Source organism: Emydura macquarii, unplaced genomic scaffold (assembly GCF_026122565.2).
Source record: "Emydura macquarii macquarii isolate MOO-44397 ecotype Brisbane River unplaced genomic scaffold, CSIRO-AGI_Emac_v2 contig_2531, whole genome shotgun sequence".
In the NCBI taxonomy this organism is placed as follows: Eukaryota; Metazoa; Chordata; order Testudines; family Chelidae; genus Emydura; species Emydura macquarii.
The window spans coordinates 6,735,224-6,757,499 of NW_027132668.1; the positions used below are offsets into that span (position 1 = coordinate 6,735,224).

The 22,276-nt window shown below is 39.9% G+C and overlaps 1 protein-coding gene across 1 annotated transcript in view; it reads left to right on the plus strand.

Annotated features, from left to right (window-relative positions):
• Positions 1 to 22,276, plus strand: part of RASA3 (RAS p21 protein activator 3) — a 198,084-nt gene that overhangs the window by 110,046 nt on the left and 65,762 nt on the right. Inside the window, exon 5 of the mRNA XM_067563637.1 lies at positions 12,410 to 12,486. Coding sequence (XP_067419738.1) covers positions 12,410 to 12,486 — 77 coding nt within the window. The remainder of the gene's footprint in view (positions 1 to 12,409; positions 12,487 to 22,276) is intronic.

The window sequence follows — 22,276 nt, forward strand, 5'->3', positions numbered from 1 at the left end:
CCTGTCTGGACGCAGCGCTTAACCCTTCAGATTCCCTGGAACTTAAACGTGTCCCTTTCCCAGAACGCCACCCAAGGGTGTGAAGCTTCTGGTTACAGTTTAACTCTCTCAGGGGGACACAATAGTTGTGAAGCAGTCAAAACACACACTTTACCCAATCTAACACCTTTATGCTCTTTTATTCTTAATCATGTAAACCATAGGAGAGTACAGATCATGCAACACAATAACTCTCTGAAAACTGCAATATCTCTCATTTTCTATCACACTCTTCCCTCATGAGCTCATCTGAGTCCAGGATGGTAGTGAGGCAGAATGTCTCCTGCCTTAAGCAGGGGGCTATCACATGGTGAATGGGTCTGTCCCTCATGGACTAGAGAAAATGGATCCCAGAGCAAACTAGTCTCTGCCCTTTTAAAACCTTGAGCTCCCCATGTGTCTGGTGACTTCGTTGCCAAGCTGACTTCCCTCTGCTTACTCTATTCTTCTGGGCAGGGTTCAGTCTTTTGTCTACAGTGAATAGATTTCCAATGATCGGGTATGCAAAAGTCATCTACCCTCTATTGTTCTTTTGCCACCAGCCTTTGGAACTTTCAACCCAGCATGGAGGCAAACAGAGCATAGAGAGAGAGAAGGCAAAAGACTGCACGTTCCAAATGGAGTTTGCAGCCTGTCAGGCACAGAGGGCTCATAATCTTATGCAGATTTTATAATTGTATAGACATATGCCATATTCATCAAAGTACCATGTAAAAATATTGAACTAAGAAGAAAACACATCAGTTGCCAGGATCTGATTGTGTTGAGGTGCTATTCCTTTCTTAAGAAAAACAGGCGAGCTAACATTGTACCTTTTGAAGACGTTTTGCAGTTTCTTAGCAATTGTGACACATCTTTTTCTTATCTATTAAATTGTACATTTGGAGACCAACCAGACCTCGGCAAGATGCCCAGTATCTCTGATTCCATAATGGAGTGTCTACAGCTGATATGCCTGCACCATTGACAGGCTGGATTTGGTTTTGTTACAGACCTGTTGTATATGATATATAGGCCATATATAGTAAGAACTCCTGTGCATCCCAAATTACGTCCCAACATTGTTTGTGCAGCTCAGCCACAAGCTTAGTTATGAAATAGCTAGGGATTGGAAGAGGAGTCTGCATCTAATCAGTCAAATGACCAGTCCAAGACAGACTATTAGCTCAGGCTGGTGAACTCCAACAGGAGAAAATGTTTGGCTATGCTTGTAGACCTGGATGTGGTAAACTATAGACCAGTTTCAAAGCTTCTGGTGGTGGCAGCATTGATTATAGGAATTCTGAAAACAAAATGTAATGTTTGATATTTGGTCATTTGCCTGTCAGTACCAGACATGCCCTTTGTTTCTTCATTGAGCTCTGGCGGCTGTGTTCTGGACAAAATACTTTATCGGTGGCTCTCTTCTTATATTCTGAAAGTCATGGAGGGGTTTGGCCCCTTTGTCTCTCCCCTGCCTTCTCACACTGCTGAACTGATTGAATTTTTTTTTCTCCCCCTCAGAAAAGGGAGCTGCATGTGGTTGACCCTTTAGCAACTCTGTGCTGAACTAATGGGTTTCCACTGCCAGGAATGTATGTTTGGGAAAGAAAACATACAGACAAAATAGTTTATATCCCTACAGTGAGCCAAGTCTTCGTGCTACAAAGTATTTATTCAGAGTATTTTCATGTCAGTAATATTTATAAAATGCCTTCCATTATATTTTCTAAGGTGGAAGTTTCTGCATATAGAAAAGTAACAACACAAGAACGTAAAGGAGCAATGTGTCAGTGCGGTCTAGCCCCAGATATCTTCCTTGCCAAAAAATGAAGTCTGAGGGCTTTTGGAAAATTAATTTAATTGTACAATTACAGCTGAATCTCCCAAATAGCATCTGTAATGAGTCATTCAAATGATCAATTCTAAACATGCTTTTCTAAAAATTGTTTAGATTCTAATTGCTGTGACAGCACAGAATACATTACTCTGGGACATCAAAAGTACCAGAAATTCCTTTCTATTAATGAATCTGGCTCATAATAGGGATATTAAGAGGTGGCTTAAAGGTATATTGCAAGATTCTGGAAACCTATCAATATTTTATATTCCAATAGGGTAGGCTATCTGTGCCTTTATATTATATATTTAGGGAGGAGAAGGATAAGTCCCATGCTTAGCGCGCCAGTCAGGGATTTGGGAGACTGTGATTCAGTTTCCCACTCCAGCGCTGACTTCCTGTGTGATTTTAGATAAGTCGCTCAGTCTCCCTGTACCTCATTTTGGCAAATGGGGATAACAGTACTTCCCTATCACACCAGAGTGTTGGAGGGATACATATATTAAAGACTGTGAGGTGTGGTTTCTGTGATAGTGGAGGTCATCTAAGTATCTGAGAGTGAGAGATTTAGAAATTTTTTCAAAACCGCTACTTTCATGAGTCTGTAGCCATTTATTTGTTCTTTAACTCCAGCAGTTTTAGGAGACCATCACATCCCAGAAAGATGCATACCAGGGTTTAAAAGCAGTCAGGATCTGAACAATAGCACTTAACAGATCCTAAAAAAACCTACTTTTGAAAAGGCAAGTATGGTCTAGCTCATGCTGACTCTCTCTCTCTCTTTGTGTCTGGAACATCTAGTGCATGATTGTGGGATTAACTATTTTCCAAGAATCCTTGTCAAATTATTTTCAATGCTACCTACATTCCAAGCAGCATCTGAGCAAACAAGATAATTGTAGAAATAGATATGCACAGCCATGCTGGGTAAGACCAATGGTCCATCTTGCCCAGTATCCTATCTTCTGACAGTGGCCAACAATGCCACGTGCCTCAGAGGGAATGAACGGAACAGGAATGATCGAGTGATCCATCCCCCATTGTCCACTGCCAGCTTCGGCAATCAGAAGCTAGAGACACTTCAGAGCATGGGGTTGCATCCCTGACCATAGCCACTGATGGACCTATCCTCCATGAACTTATCTAGTTCTTTTTTAATCTGCTATAGTTTTGGCCTTCACAATATCTCCTGGCAACAAGTTCCACAGGTTGACTGTGCGTTGTGTGAAGTAGTATTTCCTTTTGTTGGTTTTAAACTAGCTGCCTATTAATTTCATTTGGTGACCCCTGGTTCTTACGTTATGTGAAGGAGTAAATAACACTTTCTCATTCCCTTTCTCCACATCAGTCACGATTTTATAGATCTCTATCATATCCCCTCTTAGTCATCTCTTTTCCAAACTGAAAGTCCTTGTCTTTTTAATCTCTCCTCATACGTAACCTGTTCCATACCCTTAATCATTTTTGTTGCCCTTCTCTGTACCTTTTCTAATTCTAATATATCTTTTTTTAAATGGGATGACCAGAACTAGATGCAGGATTCAATGTGTGGGTGTGCCATGGATTTATATAGTGTCATTATGATATTTTCTGTCTTATTATCTATCCCTTTCCTAATAGTTCCTAACATTCTGTTAGATTTTTTTACTGCTGCTGCACATTGAGCAGAAGTTTTCAGAGAACTATCCACGGTGACGCCAAGTTCTCTATCTTGTGTGGTAACAGCTAATTTAGACCATCATTTTCTATGTATAGTTAGGATAATGTTTTCCAATGTTCATTACTTTCATTTATCAACACTGAATTTCATCTGCCATTTTGTTGCCCAGTCACCCAGTTTTGTGAGGTCCCTTTATATCTCTTTGCAGTCTGCTTTGGACTTAACTATCTTGAGTAGTTTTGTATTGTCTGCAAATTTTGCCACCTCAGTGTCTACCTGTTTTTCCAGATCATTTATGAATATGTTGAACAGCACTGGTCCCAGTACAGGTAGCTGGAAGACACCACTGTTTACCTCTCTTCATTCTGAAAAGTGACCATTTTATTCCTATCAGTTACTGATCCATAGGAGGACCTTCCTTCTTATCCCAGAATTGCTTACTTTACTTAAGAGCCTTTGGTGAGGGACCTTGTCAAAGGCTTTCTGAAAGTCCAAGTACAATATCCTCACTGGATCACCCTTATCCCATGCTTGTTGACCCCCTCAAAGAATTCTAATAGATTGGTGAGGCATGATTTCCCTTTACAAAAGCCGTGTTGACTCTTCCCCCAATATATATTCATCTATGTGTCTGATAATTCTGTTCTTTACTATAGTTTCAACTAATTTGCCTGGTACTGAAGTTAGGCATACTGGTCTGTGATTGCCAGGGTTGCCTCTGGAGCCTTTTTAAAAAAATGGTGTCACATTAGCTATCCTCCAATCATCTGGTTCAGAAGCTGATTTAAATGATACATTACATACCACAGTTAGTAGTTCTGCAGTTACATATTTGTGGACAAATTGGAGAGATTCCAGCAGAGGGCAACGAAAATGATAATGGACCTGGAGCACAGGACTTTTGAAGAGAGCCTGAAGGAACTAGGCTTGTTTAGTCTGCAGAACAGACGAGTGAGGAGGGGATTTGATAGCGGCTTTCAACTACCTGAAAGGGGGGGTTCCAGGGAAGTTGTAGTTAGGTTGTTCTCAGTGGAGGCAGATGATAGAACAAGGAGCAATGGTCTCAAGCTGCTCAAGTGGGGCAGGTCCAGGTTGGATATTAGGAAAACCTTTTTCATGAGGAGGGTGGTGAAGCACTTGAATGGGTTACCTAGGGAGGTGGTAGGATCTCCATCCTTAGAGGTTTTTAAAGTGTGGCTTGACACAGCCCTGGCAAGGATGATTTAGTTGGGGGTTGGTCCTACTTTGAGCAGTTGGACTACATGACCTCCTGAGGTCCCTTCTAACCCTAATATTCTATGATTTGAGTTTCTTCAGAACCCTTGAGTGAATACCATCTGATCCTGGTGACTTATTACTGTTTAATTTAAAAATTTATTACAAAACCTCCTCTAATGGTACCTCAGTCTGGAACAGTTCCTCAGATTTGTCACCTAAAAAGAAAGGCTCAGGTGTGGGACTCTCCCCCACATCCTCTGCAGTGAAAACTAATGCAGAGAATTTATTTAGCTGCTCTGCTGTGGCCTTATCCTTGAGTGCTCCTTTAGCATCTCTATCATCCAGTGATTCCACTGGTTGTTTTCAGGCTTCCTGCTTCTGATATACTTAAAAAAAATTTTTTGTTAGTTTTTGAGTCTGGCTAGTTGCTCTTCAAATTCTTTTTTGGCCTGCTGAATTATATTTTTATATTTCAATTGCCAGAGTTTATGCCCCTTTCTATTTTCCTCAGTAGAATTTAACTTCCACTTTTTAAGGGATGCCTTTATTGCCTCTAACCACTTCTTTTACTTTGTTGTTTTGCTGTGTTGGCATTTTTTTGTCGTCTTACTATGTTTTTTAATTTAGAGTGTACATTTAATTTGCACCTCTATTATGGTGTTTTTTTAAAGTTTCCGTGCAGCTTACAGGCATTTCATTTTTGTGGCTGTACCTTTTAATTTTTGTTTAGCTAGCTTCCTCATTTTTGTGTAGTTCTCTTTTTTGAAGTGAAATGCTGCTGTAGTGGGCGTCTTTGGTGTTTTTCCTCCTCCCACAAGGATGTTAAATTTAGTAATATTATGGTCACTATTACCAGGCAGTTCAGCTATGTTCACTTCTTGGATCAGTCTTGTGCTCCACTTAGGACTCGATCGAGAATGGCCTCTCCCCTTGTGGGCTCCAGGTCTAGCTGCTCCAAGAAGCAGTCATTTAAGGTGTCAAGAAGCTTTATCTCTGCATTCTGTCCTGTGGTGACATGTATCCAGTCAATATGGGGATAGTTGAAATCCTCCATTATTACTGAGTTTTCTATTTTTATCGCCTTTCTAATCTCCCCGTGCATTTCACAGTCACCATCACCATCCTTGTCAGGTGATCAGTAGTATACCCCTACTGCTCTATTCTTATTGTTCAAGCATGGAATTTCTATCCACAAAGATTCTGTGGTACAATTTTGATTCATTTAAGATTTTTACCTTATTTGACTCTGCTTTTTTTCACACATAGTGCCACTCCCTCCACCCCACCCCCAGCGCGACCTACTTAGTCATTTCTGTATGTTTTGTGGCCAGGTATTACCATGTACCATTGCTTATCATTGTTCCACCAAGTTTCTCTGTTGCCTGTTATATCAATATCCTCATTTAATATCAGGCACTCAATTTCACCCATTTTAGTATTTAGAATTCTTGCATTTGTATGCAAGCACTTATAAAATTTGTCATTTTTTAGCTGTCTGCTGTTATGTGAAGTCATTGAATGGGGCATTTTCATTTGACAGTTTCTCTTCAGTTCCTACCTCTACTTTATCAACTTCCCTCCTCTCTTCCTTACTAAGATATAGAAATTCCCCATTCAGAGCCTCCCCTAAGGGATGTCTCTGTCCAAACTATGTGCTCCTTCGCACCTGTCAGCTTTCCCCCAGCTATTAGTTTAAACATGCCAGCAATGTTGTTCTGCTTTCGTTTATGTGGAGCTCATCCTTCCTGTAGATGCTCCTCCTTTCCCAAGGGGTTCCCCAGTTCCTAACAAATATAAACCTCTCCTTCCTACACCATTGTCTCATCTAGGCATTGAGACCCTGCAGTTCTGCCTGTTTAACTGGCCCTGCGCATGGAATTGGAAACATTTCAGAGAATGCTACCATGGAAGTCATGGACTTAAATCTCTTACCTAGCAACCTAAATTTGGCCTCCAAGACCTCCGTCCTACCTCTCAATATGTCACTGGTGCCTACATGTACCATGACCACTGGCTCCTCCCCAGCACTGCATGTAAGCCTGTCTTAGATGTCTCAAGAGAGCCACAGCCTTTCACTCCTGGCAGGCAATTCACTATGCGGTTCTCCCGGCCATCTTAAACCCAGCTATCTATATTTCTAATGATCGAATCCCCCATTACTATTACCTATCCCTTCCTAATAACTCTGGTTCCCTCCCCTGGAGTAGTATCTTCAGTGTGAGAGGATACCATGACATCATCTGGAGGGAAGGACCAACTATGGGATTATTTCCTTCCGCTCCACTTTGATGTTCTTCTTCCCTGAGACTTCCATCCTCCCCAACAGCACAGAGGCTGTCAGACTGGGGTGAGACCACTCTAAAGTGTCCTGGAAAGTCTCATCTTTGTGCTCCTCCAGTGCAGCCACTCTGGTCTCCAGATCCTGTACTCAGTCTCTGAGGGCCATGAGCTCCTTGCACCAAATGCACATATATGCCACCTGCCCACAAGGCAGATAATCGTACATGCTGCACTCAGTGTAATAAACTAGATAGGCCCCACTCTGGAATTAAATGAAAAGAATGCTGGACTTCTGCCTGCATTCTTTTTACTCCTGGAGATTTGTTTGTTGGGGTTTTATTCTCTGCTTTATTTGGGGGGAGGGATTTATTGCCCTATGTTTAGAGAATGTTAATCAGGTGTATCTAGATCTCCCACTTCCTCTCTCTAAACTCCCTCACAAAACTCACCTGTTTACTAGCTCCTCTGGTCACTTAGGAGCTGGCTTTTTAAACTCCTGATCTCCCTGAGTAGCCTACTAGTAGGGTTAATGGGATCAAAGCCTTGTTCAGAAACTCTGTCTTGCCTAGCAGGCTGCTAGACTCAGCACACAGCCGCCGCCACCCCCTCCCTTCCCCCCCTACCCACCCCACCCCCAGCAGCCCAACAGACCACATTATATACTTCAGTCAAGCAGCAAGCACACAACAAACAAGCAGACAACAAACTCACCCCAAGGGTCACATAGTCACTCTTCCTTTATCTGGAGAACTCCCTTGCAAAACCCTGTTCACTGCTCTTCTTCACCTTTTACATATAGATAGATAATGGGAACATTTTCAAACATGAGTGTTTAGTGTTAGGAATTTAAATTCATATTTAAATTTGGGCACCCATGTTTAAAAATGTTACCCATTTTTGTTTAAAATTAACAATGACCTTCGGAACATGCATTCTTTCTGTCTAATTTTTTTCATGAAAAATACTTTTAAAAATTGGTCCACAACAACACAAACACTGTATTGGTGAAGCACTAGATCAGCGTTTCTCAATTAAAGGTTCCGCGGGGAAATTACACTCATACTCGATACCCTCCGCCGAAAAATCCAGGACATCTTCCCTTTTTCGGCGGCACAGAGAACAGCTGCTCTCGGCAGCGCGGAGAACAACTGCTCTCGGCGGCGCAATGTCACTTTCTCGCGGAACCCCAGCGTTCTGCGGAACAACAATTGAGAAACACTGCACTAGATAATGGCTTTCTTTAAGATGGGTGCTTTTCAGGCTTCAGTCGGTTGGCTCCCATTTGCCGATTAGGCATACCTTAGAGTCCCTTGTTTATTTACAAGAAATAAGATGTAGCACAGGGTTTTTTCCTGTTCATCAGTGATTTTTAACTCTTGCCTTAACAATCACGGTAGGTAAAAGCAAAGTGCAGTTCCATGTTTGAGGTAGCTTAGACATTTTATAGTCTGTACTTGATGGTTGTATGTAATGAGGCAAATTCTGATTCCAGCTGTACAGCACATAATCTTATCTAGAAAAATCCACTGTTGTAATTGTTCCTGTGATAAATAACTCTGAAAAATGCATGATAGTTTTGGGGATGTTTATGATGTCTCACCATTTCATGTCAGCTGGTAGAAGAAGCCCAAGCTAGTATGGCACAGCTTTGCAATACAAGATCATTTATAGGCTAAGCTGTGGTTTGTGTGTTGTTGTTTTTTTTTCCTTTTTACACACTGTTTAAATTAAACCACAAATTTGCAACTGCTAGAAACATAAGATGCATAAGTAGCATTTATATAATTTTGGTTGCTTTACATCTGTCTTTTGATATTTCTCAGTCTGTAGTAACGAATGGTTACATTCCCAGCTGAATTAAAATGGGGGTAATGAAAGGCCCTCCCTGAATCATTTAAAAACAGTATTTTGTTCTATTTTTTGCTTTACAAGTTTATGGAATTTAGGCTGTTCCTTAGAGGAAAAACTAAAGTGATCAGTTCTTATACTGGAAAGTAAAATTCTGCCTTTGAATAAGTGCACAGTACACCTATTTTATACCTTTTTTAGCAGTACCACTATTTTTTATTTCTACAACTGTGAATATTACTGATTTCTATTTGAGCTCTGTCATTGTTGCTGCTGCTTACCTACAAGAAGCTCAATCTGCTGACTTTTTTTTTAATGAAGAATTGAGACATGAGGCCCAGTTGGTCTTATTATGACATTCCAGACCATTCCATTGTTTGTAAAAAAGGAAGTGCTGATATGCAGTTAAATGAACATATGTTCCAATTCTACCTGTTCAGCAGAAACAGTATTTCTAAGTGCTGGTAAAGGGCATAATGGTAAATGTACTGGCTTCCAGGAACAGACAGGAATATTTTCTGTACAAATGTATCTAATGACTAATGCAATCAACTTCAGAACTGCCAGAGCCTCTAAATTTTCATGTGTAATTGTTCACTGAATAGAACTTGAGAGGAAGGATAGTCTGTGGCTATGGCACTGGACAGGACGTGGAATATTTGAATTTAGTTCCTGGCTCTGATACAAATATTCTGTGTGAATTTGAGCAAGGCACTTAATTTCTCACTGCCTTAATTCCCCCTCTGCAAAAGGGGAGAATAAACGCATCTTTTCTCCCACCCTTCAGTCTGGTCGATATTGATTGTAGGGGCCATCTCTGTTTGTGCACCTAGTACAAGTGGGCCTCAATACTACCATCGTAATGATAGCAGTTCCTTTGTCTATAAAGTGTCAGCAGACAGGCAAGAAGGCAACTTTCTGATTCTTTAGTAACTTAAATATTTTTTTAAACTGGTGATTTATACCCCCTTTTTAACTATTAAATGACCGGATTATAACATAAATTTGCAATGTAAATTGCTGTCTTCTCTTTAAGAGATGCATTATCCACCACTCTGCAGGCCAGCTAAATGGCAGTGCCCATGAGTAAATTAATTCAGATGGGTCCCAGTGTTTTGCCTAAAGGCATAATTGACATGAGCAAAAGCATACTGTTTACACAGGAGCTGTATTCTCTGTGAATTAAATAGCCAAGCATATTAGCAAGGCTTCACAATAAGGTACACCCACGTCTGAGCTTGGTAACTGGAAGTAATGAGGTATTCTGGGAATAATCACAAGACTGCCAGCTTAGGTAACGCCATGACCTCTGAGCTGCTTTACAAAGGCTTGTTACTCTTCAAATGTCTGACTTTCTAATTCTGTACAAAAGAAAAACAAGAAAAAGCTAATACAAAGTTTGGGGTCTTACTTCTTAAAGAGACTAGTTTAGTTGATCAAAAATTAATATATGTGGGAAAAATGTGTAAATTGCCACTAACTTTGAGTCAACTATTTAAAGTTAAAAATTTCTGAAAATAAAAAGCTGCCATTTTACTGGTTGACTTTTTGACATTTAGAACCACCAGTGTAAATAAACCTCTCATCCCACTCAGTTCAGCTACACACTTTGAAGAATTCTGTTCTGTCTGTTCAGAGGCCGATCTGAGGTTACCAGAAATATTTCTGTAAAAACATACACAGAAAATCTCAGTGTGCTTAGTTAAAGAGACATGTTCTCTAGGACTCTTAATTCCATTAAAGATAACTAATTGCTGTTTACTGTTGCAATTAATTTGTATTATGGTAGCACATACCAACAAAGGGTTGTGGCCTGACAGTGATGCAGACCGTACGAGCACATGATAAAGTGGCAATCTCCTACCCCAGGGGACTAACTATCTAAATTGTGACAAACCACAACATATAGATGAAACAAATGGTGAAGGGAAGGGGAGAACAAGGTAATAGTAAAGCAAGAAAACTGTCATACAAGAAGCAGAGGTCTCCACTCACTACTTGTATAGCCATTGTCATCTATGTTCTTTATGGCAGAATTGAGTCTTAAGGAAGGATTTGAAAGGAGCAATGGCTTTGCAGATTTTTGGAGGACTTTTTTTCCTACTCAGGAGTTGGCTTGAGGTTGGGAGACACTTTTGTACTTTTCTGAGGGAGAAACTGGAGGATGTTGATGTTGAAAGTTGCGTACTAGACAGAGCAAAGGACAGATCCATATCACAGTAAACAATAGATCAGGTAGGTAAGGCAGGGCTAAGGTGTGAAGATCCTTAAAGACAAAGACAAGAACCTTGTATTTGTGGAGCAAGAGGAGCCAGTGGGTGGGGATGCAAGAAGTGGGATGACTGTCAGAATGATAATCCATGAAGATTTTAGCAGCAGAAAAAGCTTCTTGAAGGGGGACACATTTGCAGGCATCAGGGTCAGAGGGAGGAGGTTGCAGAAGTCAAAATGGAAGGTGAGGTCCTAAGCATGATTGTTAGTTGTGTGGAAAGAGAGAAAAGGCCAAATCTTGGAGGTCTCATGAAGTATGAAGCAACAAGATTTAGATACTGCTTGGATGTGTGAATTGAGATACAGGTCTCAGTCAAAGATGACTCCTAGTTTACAGGCTTGAAGAACTAAGAGGGAGGATGGTGGTGGTCTCCATGATAATGAAGAATGGCATGAGAGGAAGGTTTTTGGAGGTGAAAGATCAAGTGCTTAGCTTTGGTCATGTTGAATTCAAACTGATGACTGGACAGTTGCTCAGATGTCAGAAAGAAAAAGAGGCCAAATTATCCAGTGTTTTCCACTTTATTGTATACACAGTAAAGACAGCCATTACATTTTCTTAAGTAAAACCATAAGTTCATGTTTAAGACATAGTAAGGATTACTGAGATGAGTGCTTGCTTATATGATTATATATTCTGGGAAAGTACATTTTTAGCCTGAGTTACAGTATAACTAACATTGTGACTATAATGACTGGAAAACTGTATGTACTGATAGATGATGTAAAAACTAGTAATACCCTTGACCTTTGTATTTTTCTTCAGTGTTGCCTAGCACCTTTTTTTTTTTTTTTTTTTTGCAATATATAATAGATTATAAATTTTAGCACAAGCAGTTTCATAATTTGAAAACATAGGGTTTAGGCATATCCAATCATCCATCATGTATTAATGTTGTGATATTCTTGAGGTGCAGAGTCTGTGCTTAAACTTCAAAACATTAAAATTAGATAACGCTGAAATGAAATATTTCAGGTTAGTCACTCAAACCAGAAAATCTGTATTGCTTAGTTACTATAATATATAGAGGTAAGGGACAGATTTTTATGGACTGATTTTTATGGACTGAAGTTGAATTTGGAGTTTAATAGGCTGATTTCATTTGACTAGTAAAAATACTGCTGAGACTGTATAACTGTTTAGTTAACTAATAATTAAACTATTTTTGAAATTGCAGATAGTGACAGACTTGCTTTGTTTTTAAGATGGAATGTTGTGGCTGGCTATATAATGCTGTAATTCTCATGTGGTATTATGTCATTCTCTATTTCAGGGAAAGGTACACCTAGAGCTGAGACTGAGTGAAGTCATAACAGACACTGGTGTTATTTGCCATAAGCTTGCAACACGGTAAGATCTGAAATGTAACTGTAGAACAATAATTGTAACTTGATAATGATTTGGACTTACTTTTTTAAATTAGTAAAATATTTTGTTATGAAGGAATATGTTAAATGCAGACAGTTTACAGTACAGCATTTTAAAAAATCACTTTAAAGAACCAAATCACTTAATTAAAATTGAATATTTTTAAACTCTAAACTGTAAATCACCTACTTCTTTATTTGAGATCTGCTCATCAATTTATAGGTTGCATTATGTTTTTCGTGAAAAGACCCAAACATGTTCTAGGTAGTTTTCTTTATTACTTTAAAATTTAAACAATCACTTATCCCAATTCTAGATGCAATATAAATATTAGAAACACAACAAAGGATATCATAAATGTCCTTATGCTTTAATAGGGTTATACCAGCCAAGTGATTTAACAGAACCTGCATAGTGATAGAACATCACATAGCATGTATAATGATCAAAAGCCCACCAGCAATTATAACAGAAACAGTCAGAAACCCCAGTTACCTTACCCAACTCCTCCCTGAAAAACCCAGAAGAGATGAGATTTGCAATTAGCTCTGAGGCTAGTAAGTTTGAATTCTGTCAGACCAAAGCAAGGGAGTGGAGTGAGTTCCAAAATTCCTCTTAGGATATGTTTAGAGTGGATCTGGAGGTGTATATCTACCTGAGCTGGAAATTACCTGCACTAGTTCAATCAAAGCTAGTGTGCTCAAAATAAAAATGTAGCTGCAGTGGGTGGTGCTAGCTGCCTCAGGTGTGATCCTGTCTGAAAACCTAGGTATATGCTTGGACCATTTGGCTACATTTCTGCGTTTAGTGCATTAGCTTGATCAGAGCTAGCACAGGTATATCAGCCCGGGCCGGAAATTATACCTCTAGCTCCTTAGAATACCCACAGAGAGTCCTTGTGAGTAACTCCCTGTGTTTTAAACCAGGGGACTGCTAGCTTGAGAGCCTCTCTTGATTGCAACCGCTGGAGTATTGCCCAGAGAGAAGCAGTCTTTCAAATAGTCAGGGCCCAAACCATTTATTCTGTTGGTGCTGAGAGAACTTTTTAGTGTTAGCAGCAGAGATCTTAACTGCAGTAATGTTAGGATAAACACAGACAATGAAAGAAACGCCAACTCCCTGCTTCCACTTAAGCCTGGATTTTTTTTTTTTTTTTAATAATTTTGCTGAAGCCAATCTTGTTGTGTTAATAGCACAAACAAATGATTAATTCTAAGACTATAGCTTGTCAGTGTAGTGAAATGGGAAAGGAGATTGGTCTCCTCATGCCTCTTTAAACCTCTTAGATGCTGTTCAACAGTTGCTTTTCTTGATGCGGTGCTGAAGTGTGTTAGGATGGATTTTAAAAGGACTGGTTCCATAACAAGTCTTTTGTCCGAGGAGGAAAGCTCTTATCAAAATTAGCTAGCTTGAATGTGTATTTCACAGACTATTTTTATCCTGGTTCAATGTTTTTCTTTTCATTTGCAGCCTCATTTTCTCACTTTTCAGTTCAACATGCAGCCTGCCTTCATCAACTCATTCCCTTCCAATCAACCTTGTCTTATTTCCCCGTTTACTTTTTTCACTTGAAACTATAATAATAGATTAGCTATATATTAATCTAATGGCTTGATTCAAAAGGCCCCATTTATGCTATCACTTTTATTACCGGGTAGTGACATGGCCAACTCTAAATATATATAGTTTAATACTGTTAGTAACCATGGCAGCTGGGTGTTTTGCCTTGCCAGGAGCCTAGGGCTAGCACATGGTTATCATCCTGTTAACATGCTGTAACACTGTTCTTTGCAACATAGACAGGACCTGTTACTCATGCCTGAATGACCAGATTGGCTGATCCATGTCTTTCCCAGCTCTCTCGACATCCCAGAATATGCTGCCCGAGGTGTTGCTATTGCCTTTCTATGTGCATGTCTTCTGGCAATCAAGCCTCTGCTGAGGCACTATGGGATAGCTGCCCAGATTTTTTTCCCCCAGAATACCTGCGTACAGACGTGGTGAGGCAGCGATGCATAAACTGGCTGACAGCTGAATTTGTTGGGGAAATGAAAGGGGGGAGGGAGGGTTCCATACTTTGCCACAACCAGGTGCTTTAAATCAGATTTCATTTCCTTTCATCAGTGAAATCACACCTTTAACATTGTAACAATGTTTTTTTTTTAAATTAAATTCCTGAAGTGCTAAATGATGGTAACAATGGGAAATTGGTCATTACCTTTCTACTTTTTGTTCAGGTCTTGTACAACCAAGAAGCTGCGTACATGTTATGTGTAAGCAAAATCTTCTTGCATACCAATAGTTATGTGGAATTTCCTTTCTAACGCTTTCTAATATTCATCTGACTGGACAAGTTTTAAATCCCTATTTGAATCTTTGCTTATGTGCCCTTGGATTTAAGGCTATTGCTTTTATTGGACACTGAAAATATTTTAAATTGGTTTGTGAAGCATTTTGTAACCTTGATTCACAAGGTATTGATCAATAAATATTATGTATTAGCTAAACATTCAGAAATCCTGAATTTCTCACCACTGAGTTATTGATAACAGATCACATCTCTCAGGACCCATATTACTGTTTTTAAACCCACTTGCTCTCAGAATTAAAACCTATAAATAGGAATCCAGGGAAGCTTTTGTCCTACTGTTGGTCCTTCCCACTCTTCTACTATTTGCTCTGTCACTAATCTGAGCGTGCAATTCCTGCAGTGGCTGGCCTCTGAAGTGCCCCTGTTGTTCACTATTGTGAGTGGGAGTGGAGGTTTGGCATATAGAAGGGGAACCAGAGACGATAAGCACTTATGGAGCATGTTAAAAAGACACTTAAAATCCTTTGGTACAGTTTATGGTGGCTGTACATGTCGTTAGAGGAGGGAAAGAAAGTAAGTGCAGAAGGAAAGGAAACGTGATTAGATTAGAAACAAAGCACTGCAAAATAGACTGGAGTTTTTCATGCACTGCCTTTTAAATTATTGTTTTAGCTTGGACATACAGAGCCCTATTTGTAGATTGCTGCTATGTGACTTCTCCACCAGCTGACTCCTCATTCACTCAGGCACAATTTGATTCTGATGCATAGCCATATAAGGAGAGAACACAGTACAAAACAGAACAAAAAAAATCTCCTACTATGATCTGTGTAGATGGAAAATGCCAGAGGAAGGAGGATGGAGAGGGAAGGGAGGGTGGAACTTTCCTTTTATGAAGTAGTTCATGAATGAACAGTTTAGAGACTCACTGAAACAGAGGAATGCAACTACCATTATAGATATGTGAAGGCTCTTGGCTTTGTTGTGGATAGGACGTGGAAGTGCTTAAAGCAAGGTTGAGGTTGTACTTTTAGTGAACAAATAAATTAAAGCTCTAATATTTGAAAGAGAACTTTAAAATGATTACATCTGGCATTTTCAGCAAATCACATTTTAAGGCTTTACCCATGCGTTTTATTTAGGTTTTTCTGTAGTGCTAATCATTGTATTATCGCTATACATGCTAGCCAGTATTCTGCAATAGCCAGATTTTTTGAGATCAGGCTGACACTCCAAGCTTTCTCCTTTAACTTTATATTTCCTGGCTTCATGGATTTAATTTAAACACCAGTGTTGTTTAACAGGATTGTTTGTAGTTTATTATTTTTAACAATAGTTAGAAAGTAGAAACTGTCTCGAGATAACTGGTTGGAGCTATTCTATAAATACTCTTATGTACTACGTAAACCAGAACAATCCAGATTTGCAGTTTGCTGGGAGACCAATAGCTGCATCCAATGGGCCAAATTTTCAAGAAAGAACTTGTGATATTGGCAAACTTTCTGAGCACCAAACAGTGCCTATTGTCAAAAGACACATACATGTTTGTGCTTGCAGCCTGAAAATTAGGCCTGGCCAGAGACCTGATGCACCCTATTTACCCATAGAGACACACCCACTGGCACCAGGAAAAGTCAGTCTCTTGCCAGCACACCTCATGTCATACCCTCGTTACATTTACCTTCTGTCTTTATGCATATTGCTGCTGCCATCTCCTCTAGTTTCACCAGGCCTGAAAGCAGCTGTGGCCTTGCTCAGCTGGACTTTGGTCTGCTGGATCATACCATGAGCATCAGGTTGGACAGGTGCATTTTATCTAAATAAAACTTCAATAAAATGGATCATTAGAACCGTTAAGCACTGAACACTTTAACATTAGGGAATGAAATTAAAACACATAAAGCACTTTGGGCTGTCTTAGCTTCGGCAAAGAAAGCATATAACTTCTCCCCTGGAAGCATTCAATGCTTTCATTTAGCCCTAAACCACTAAGCTGTTGTGATTTATCAGCGTTCAGTGGAGGCTCTGGCAACTGCCACAGCACAGTCTCCCAGGCTGGATCTCTGTCACAGAGATTATAAAGGGAAGCATTAGTGGATTAGCAAAATATTGATTCAGGCTCTGCGCTAAGCTGGCTGTGTCGCAAGTCGCTCCCCCTATAAATGAATAAGAACACTAGCTCAGTGGCTCTCAACCTTTCCGGACTACTATACCCCTTTCAGGAGTCTGATTTGTCTTGCATACTCCCACATTTTACCTCACTTAAAAACTACTTGCTTACAAAATCAGACATAAACGTACAGAAGTGTCACAGCACACTACTACTGAAACATTGCTCACTTTCTCATTTTTACCATAGAATTATAAATAAATCCAATTGGAATATAAATATTGTACTTACATTTCAGTAGTATATAGAGCAGTATAAACAAGTCATTGTCCTGATGAAATTTTAGTTTGTACTGACTTCACTAGTGCTTTTTATGTAGCCTGTGGTAAAACTAGGCAAATATCTCGATGAGTTGATGTATCCCCTGCAAGACCTCTGCGTACCCCCGGGGTACATGTATCCCTGGTTGAGAACCGCTGCTCTAACTTACCCTCCCATTCTGCTCTAGGGAATTATTCATCACTCCACCATAGACTTGCAGTGGGCCCTGAAGGAACTGACTATGTTTGAGGGAATTGTCATCTGACATCTGCTCCCTCCTAACCCCAGCCCTCAGAGTGGCTGTCTTGTGATCCTAGAGTGAAACACAGGAGAGACACTTAAACCATAAGCTCATCCTGTAAAGAGAGTGTGAGGCTGCAGCTCATTCAGCTATGACTCTGGCCTGAGTGCATACTGCAGGCTCACTCCCAAAATGAAAAACAAAACATGCATAAGGCTGTATGACCTGCTCCATACATGTCACATTAATATATACTAACTACTGTTGTGCACATAAAAAGACCCATTGCACAGCACAGTATGCCAGGCAAAAAGTGTGTATGCGCAGTAAATCCTGGCATTCCTCACTCCCTTTCCCTCCCCTTCAAAAATCTGACTGTCTCCCTATTCCCGCACACGCGTGCCACACACATCCTCCCTGTTCCTCAGCACTCATCAGCTCCTTTTATTTTTTTGGTTGGCCGTGGCTGGCCCAGCAGCCAACGAAAGGAGGACTGGAGAACTTATCTTTGTCCACTGGCTCAAAACTTTGAGGAGCATGTGTGCAACTCAGTCCCATAAGCATATCCTATTCAATTCTGAAAAGAGGTCATGTGCACCTGTCCCTGAGGCTATGCCTCTTCACCACCACATAGAGTGCACAGGGGGCTGGAGACCTGCAGAGCCTCTTTGAGAATCCTGTATGCTGACACCTTTTTGCTCCAGGAAGTACAGAGGCTATAGGACCCAGTATGTGATACTCCAGTTTGATCCAACTGGCCTTCCTCCTTGATCAAACAGTTCAATGTTGCATGCTGGGACCTGCAGTAATGTCCATCTGCACCCTGATAGATATGGGAGGCAGCAGGCTCCATTGTAGAAATCCATGAGCCTCATTTTGGCCACACTAGTAGAGACACTCAAAAGTAATTCTTCTGACTTGAAAGATGCCTAAGAGAAGACATTTAAGTCTTATTGAAGCTGCTCCTTTGAAAATCCCAGCCCATGTCTGTAATTATTTATTTAAATGTCTGTATTTATTCAGTGTTACCAGATTGCTCCTTCAAGTGTTAACGTTCATCATGCTTTGTCTCTTAAGTTAAAAAAGCCTGAAAACATCTGTTCTTGGAAAGCTTTTTCTTCTGCTCCTTTTGTTCTTTCCCTACAGCAAATTTGTACAGCTGAGTCGTAGCTCATGAAGAGTGTTTATAAATGACAATGCTAACAGACTTAACTTGTGTGGCATTAGCAGCCACTGCTCCTTTTTGTATATAGCAATAACATAGTCTTCCAATGATTGACTCAGATCTGCAAATACATTAGTAATGCTCAAGTTGGTTTGGTAAATTAAGTATTTATAACCGTTGTTTGGAGGATGTGAGGGCTTCTCTGTATTAATTTATGAATGGTATATGGGCTATATGATTGTTCAAGTGCTATAGGGGATGGATTCTGGCTGACTTTATGGAGCTAAGGCCCAATTTACACTTAAAAATTAGATCAGCTTAGCTACATTGCTCAAAAGGCTGTATGGTCACTATACCACCGGTCACAGCTTCCCAGGGTAAAACTGCAGGTACAGAAGCTAAATCAGACCTGCTGAGATAATCACAGTTCGCACACAGGTCCTGATCTAAGAGTGGCAGAATTGCATGTTACTACCCAGAGAGAGGTGACAGATTGAGACTTGTCACCTATGGATATGTACTTAGAGACCCCAAGAACTAGCCCTGTAACTGTAACAAATGGTGTTTTAGTGCTTTTAAGTAAAATTAAAACACACAGACACCATCTCCTCCCATTCATCTAAATGCTTCCTTTTACTAACAAGCCTCACTTCCTCCTTTTATGGGTTGTGTCATAGCTAATTTGCTTTCATACAAATATCTATCTTTTTCAGAATACTGGGACAAGTAATGGGACTGTAAAATCTGGGTTTAATTAAAAAGAAAACTTGGAGCTGAATGTCATCAGTGTATCGATGACACCACAAGCCCAAATTTCCTCTATTTCCTCTAGTGGCTTTATTTGCACATTGATAGATGGGAAAAGGGAGAGCCCAGCTTTCAGAGAGGACAGCTACACAAAATTTTTCATGACAAAACTTTATTTACTGTTCGTTATGAATGGTTCACTAGCACAGGAAATAGTAATATTATCTTCCCAGTTTTCCACTTGATAGTTATAGGTTTATTTAAGTATCATTGCTAGAACATGAATGTTATTTTAAAAAACAATGCCAGACTGCAGTTACGTGGAAATATAGGAAGTAGGTGGTTAGTACATTATGGTATATAAATACATACACTTTTTATTCTCTCAAGTAAATTACGACTATGAGTCATACAGGCATACAGTGCACAGCAAATTAATTCTGAGCTCATTTATTCAGGGTCAAATAAAGTGTATTTTCCTGTGTAAGTTTTAAGCTGAATCAGTAGAAAAATAATGGTGATGCTGAATGAAACTTAGCCAGTTTAATTTGTGCGTCACTCAAGGCTCCTAGCAGCATTTGCAATGATTTTGTATTTTGTCTGTATCCATTAAAAACTACTAATAACATAAAGCAATCTCAGGGTTTCACTTTCAATAATGGTAAGCATCCATTAAAATGTGTCACAACCTTCCTTTCTTGAGAGCATGCCCTACGTTAGTGGTCTGTGGATCCCTGGGGGCCCACAAATTATGTCTAAGGGGTCCAAGATAGGTGACTATGAAAATCAAGTTTCAGATCCGAGAAAAGGCATTCTGTTTTTCTGATTAATCAAAAGTATGTGTATACCCCTATAGGTTGGAACCCCAAAGTGGTGGTGTTACCATAGAAGCCCACAGTTTAGTGCCCTTTCTCATGCTGCATCAAATGCCATGCCGAGCACATGAGACGTTTATAGTTAAATTCTGTTCAGTCAGTTTTCAGTCTAAGACTTATATGGTAAGGGTCCATGGCCCACAGGTTGAATTCCCAGTGGGGTCCTCATTTCCATTTGAAATTTTTCAGGGGTCCACAAACGAAAAAAGGTTTAAAACCACTGCCATACATCATAATATGCCTTTTTCTTTCATTTGTCTGTGGCACTGCATCTTGGTCTTGCTTTTAATCTTATGTGTTTCATAACCAATTGAAAAAAACACTTGATTGGAGATTAAGCCAGATGGCATCTGGTATCTTGCAGTGTGCATTGCAGTCCTGTGAAAGAAGTTTTTTCCAATCCAAGATATGCAGTATAGAATATGCAGTTGGGAGTAGAAATGCACATGCATAGCTGCCACCCTATCAAGTCCTCTCCTTCCTTTCTCCATCTTTACTGAAAGGTTGACCATCTCACCCATTCTGCAGGCTGAATTGAGTTCCAGCTTCTCATTCTCTCCCTTCAGGCTCCCCACCCCTACTTTTATCTCATCTCTCATTTCCTCCTACCTAGTGTTAATGTTCCTTTTGCATCCTTTTCCCAGTTTTGTATATTATCTTCTTTTGATGCCAACCCCTTATGCTTGAAATTCTTTCCTTTTCCTTACATTCCAAGTAACATACTCATATTCATGACCCTAATTAAAAGTACACTGCTTCAGTTAGGCCTTTCAGCAATAATTCACCCCAAGTAGAGGCTGTTACTTTAAAGCCTGCACCATGCTGAGATCAAGCCATCATCCAAACATCCAGTGCATTATGTGTAACAAGGCTGCATTTGGAGTGCTAGATAGAAGCTAGTCTATTCTAAGTAAGCCTAGTTCATCACTAAGTGCCAATGTTGTTTAAATAACTTCCTGTTTTATACAGTAGAAACATATTCTGGGATAATAAATGGAAGTTGAATAACTCATTCATAAATCCTTTTAAAAATAAATTAAATGTAACATCTGAAATTATTTGGGATGATAGGAATAGTTTATTAGGGGTGTAGGAGGGTTAATTGTTCAAATGCCAAGACAGCCATGTTTGCGGTAGATACATGGATGGGTGAGTTCTGAGGGCAGTAGCTTTCCAGAGCACTTGTATTTGCATAATCTCTATAGGTTTGCTGAGAAATAGCCCTGTAAGGATTACACAAATCTTTGTGCGCTGGCTGTCTAGAGTTAAGGAGTTTGCATACATACCGTTACTGAGAAATAGTCATACAAATGACCCTCAGTGCCAATCAAGTGGAGGGAACTGCATCAGTGTACAGTTATGGGTCAATAATTGTACAGCATTCTGTGTCACTCAGACAATTGCATTGTAGTAATTGGGCATAGCTAGTAGAGCATAGTTATGCAAAAGAAATCACTTTATTTTACATTTCTAGTATGCAGCTCATCAACAGAAATGATACAAATCAGATTAAATCAAAATATTATGTAAGCACAAAATATTGCATTTTTGTGTATTAATATACATAAGTACAATTTAGTATGTAACAGCAGAAAAGTACAGTTAACTACGTAGAATCAGAATTCCCATTAACGTTAATGTGTGTACAAAACAATTATGTTGGTTTGCCATTACATTTTACATGTTAACTTATTTGGGGGTGGGGGATTTCAGGCATTTGTTCCTCCCTTCTTCCTCTCCCTCCCTACCCCCCCCCCCCCCCCCAAAAGTTGGAGATAGACCCATTCATTATCAGCAGTGCCATTCTCAAGATGCTGTGTGTGTCATGAAAGGAGGTATGAATATTCTACCTTTTGGCAGAAATCTCTGTTGTGCCTGTGTTGATAGCAGTGTAGCGCAACACCACTCTTTGAGAAGCACTAAGAGGCAGAATGCTAGCCAGAGCCCCTGCTGCGAAGAGCAGACTCCCTCCTGCATGCCGGGACTGCTTGGCCCTTACTCA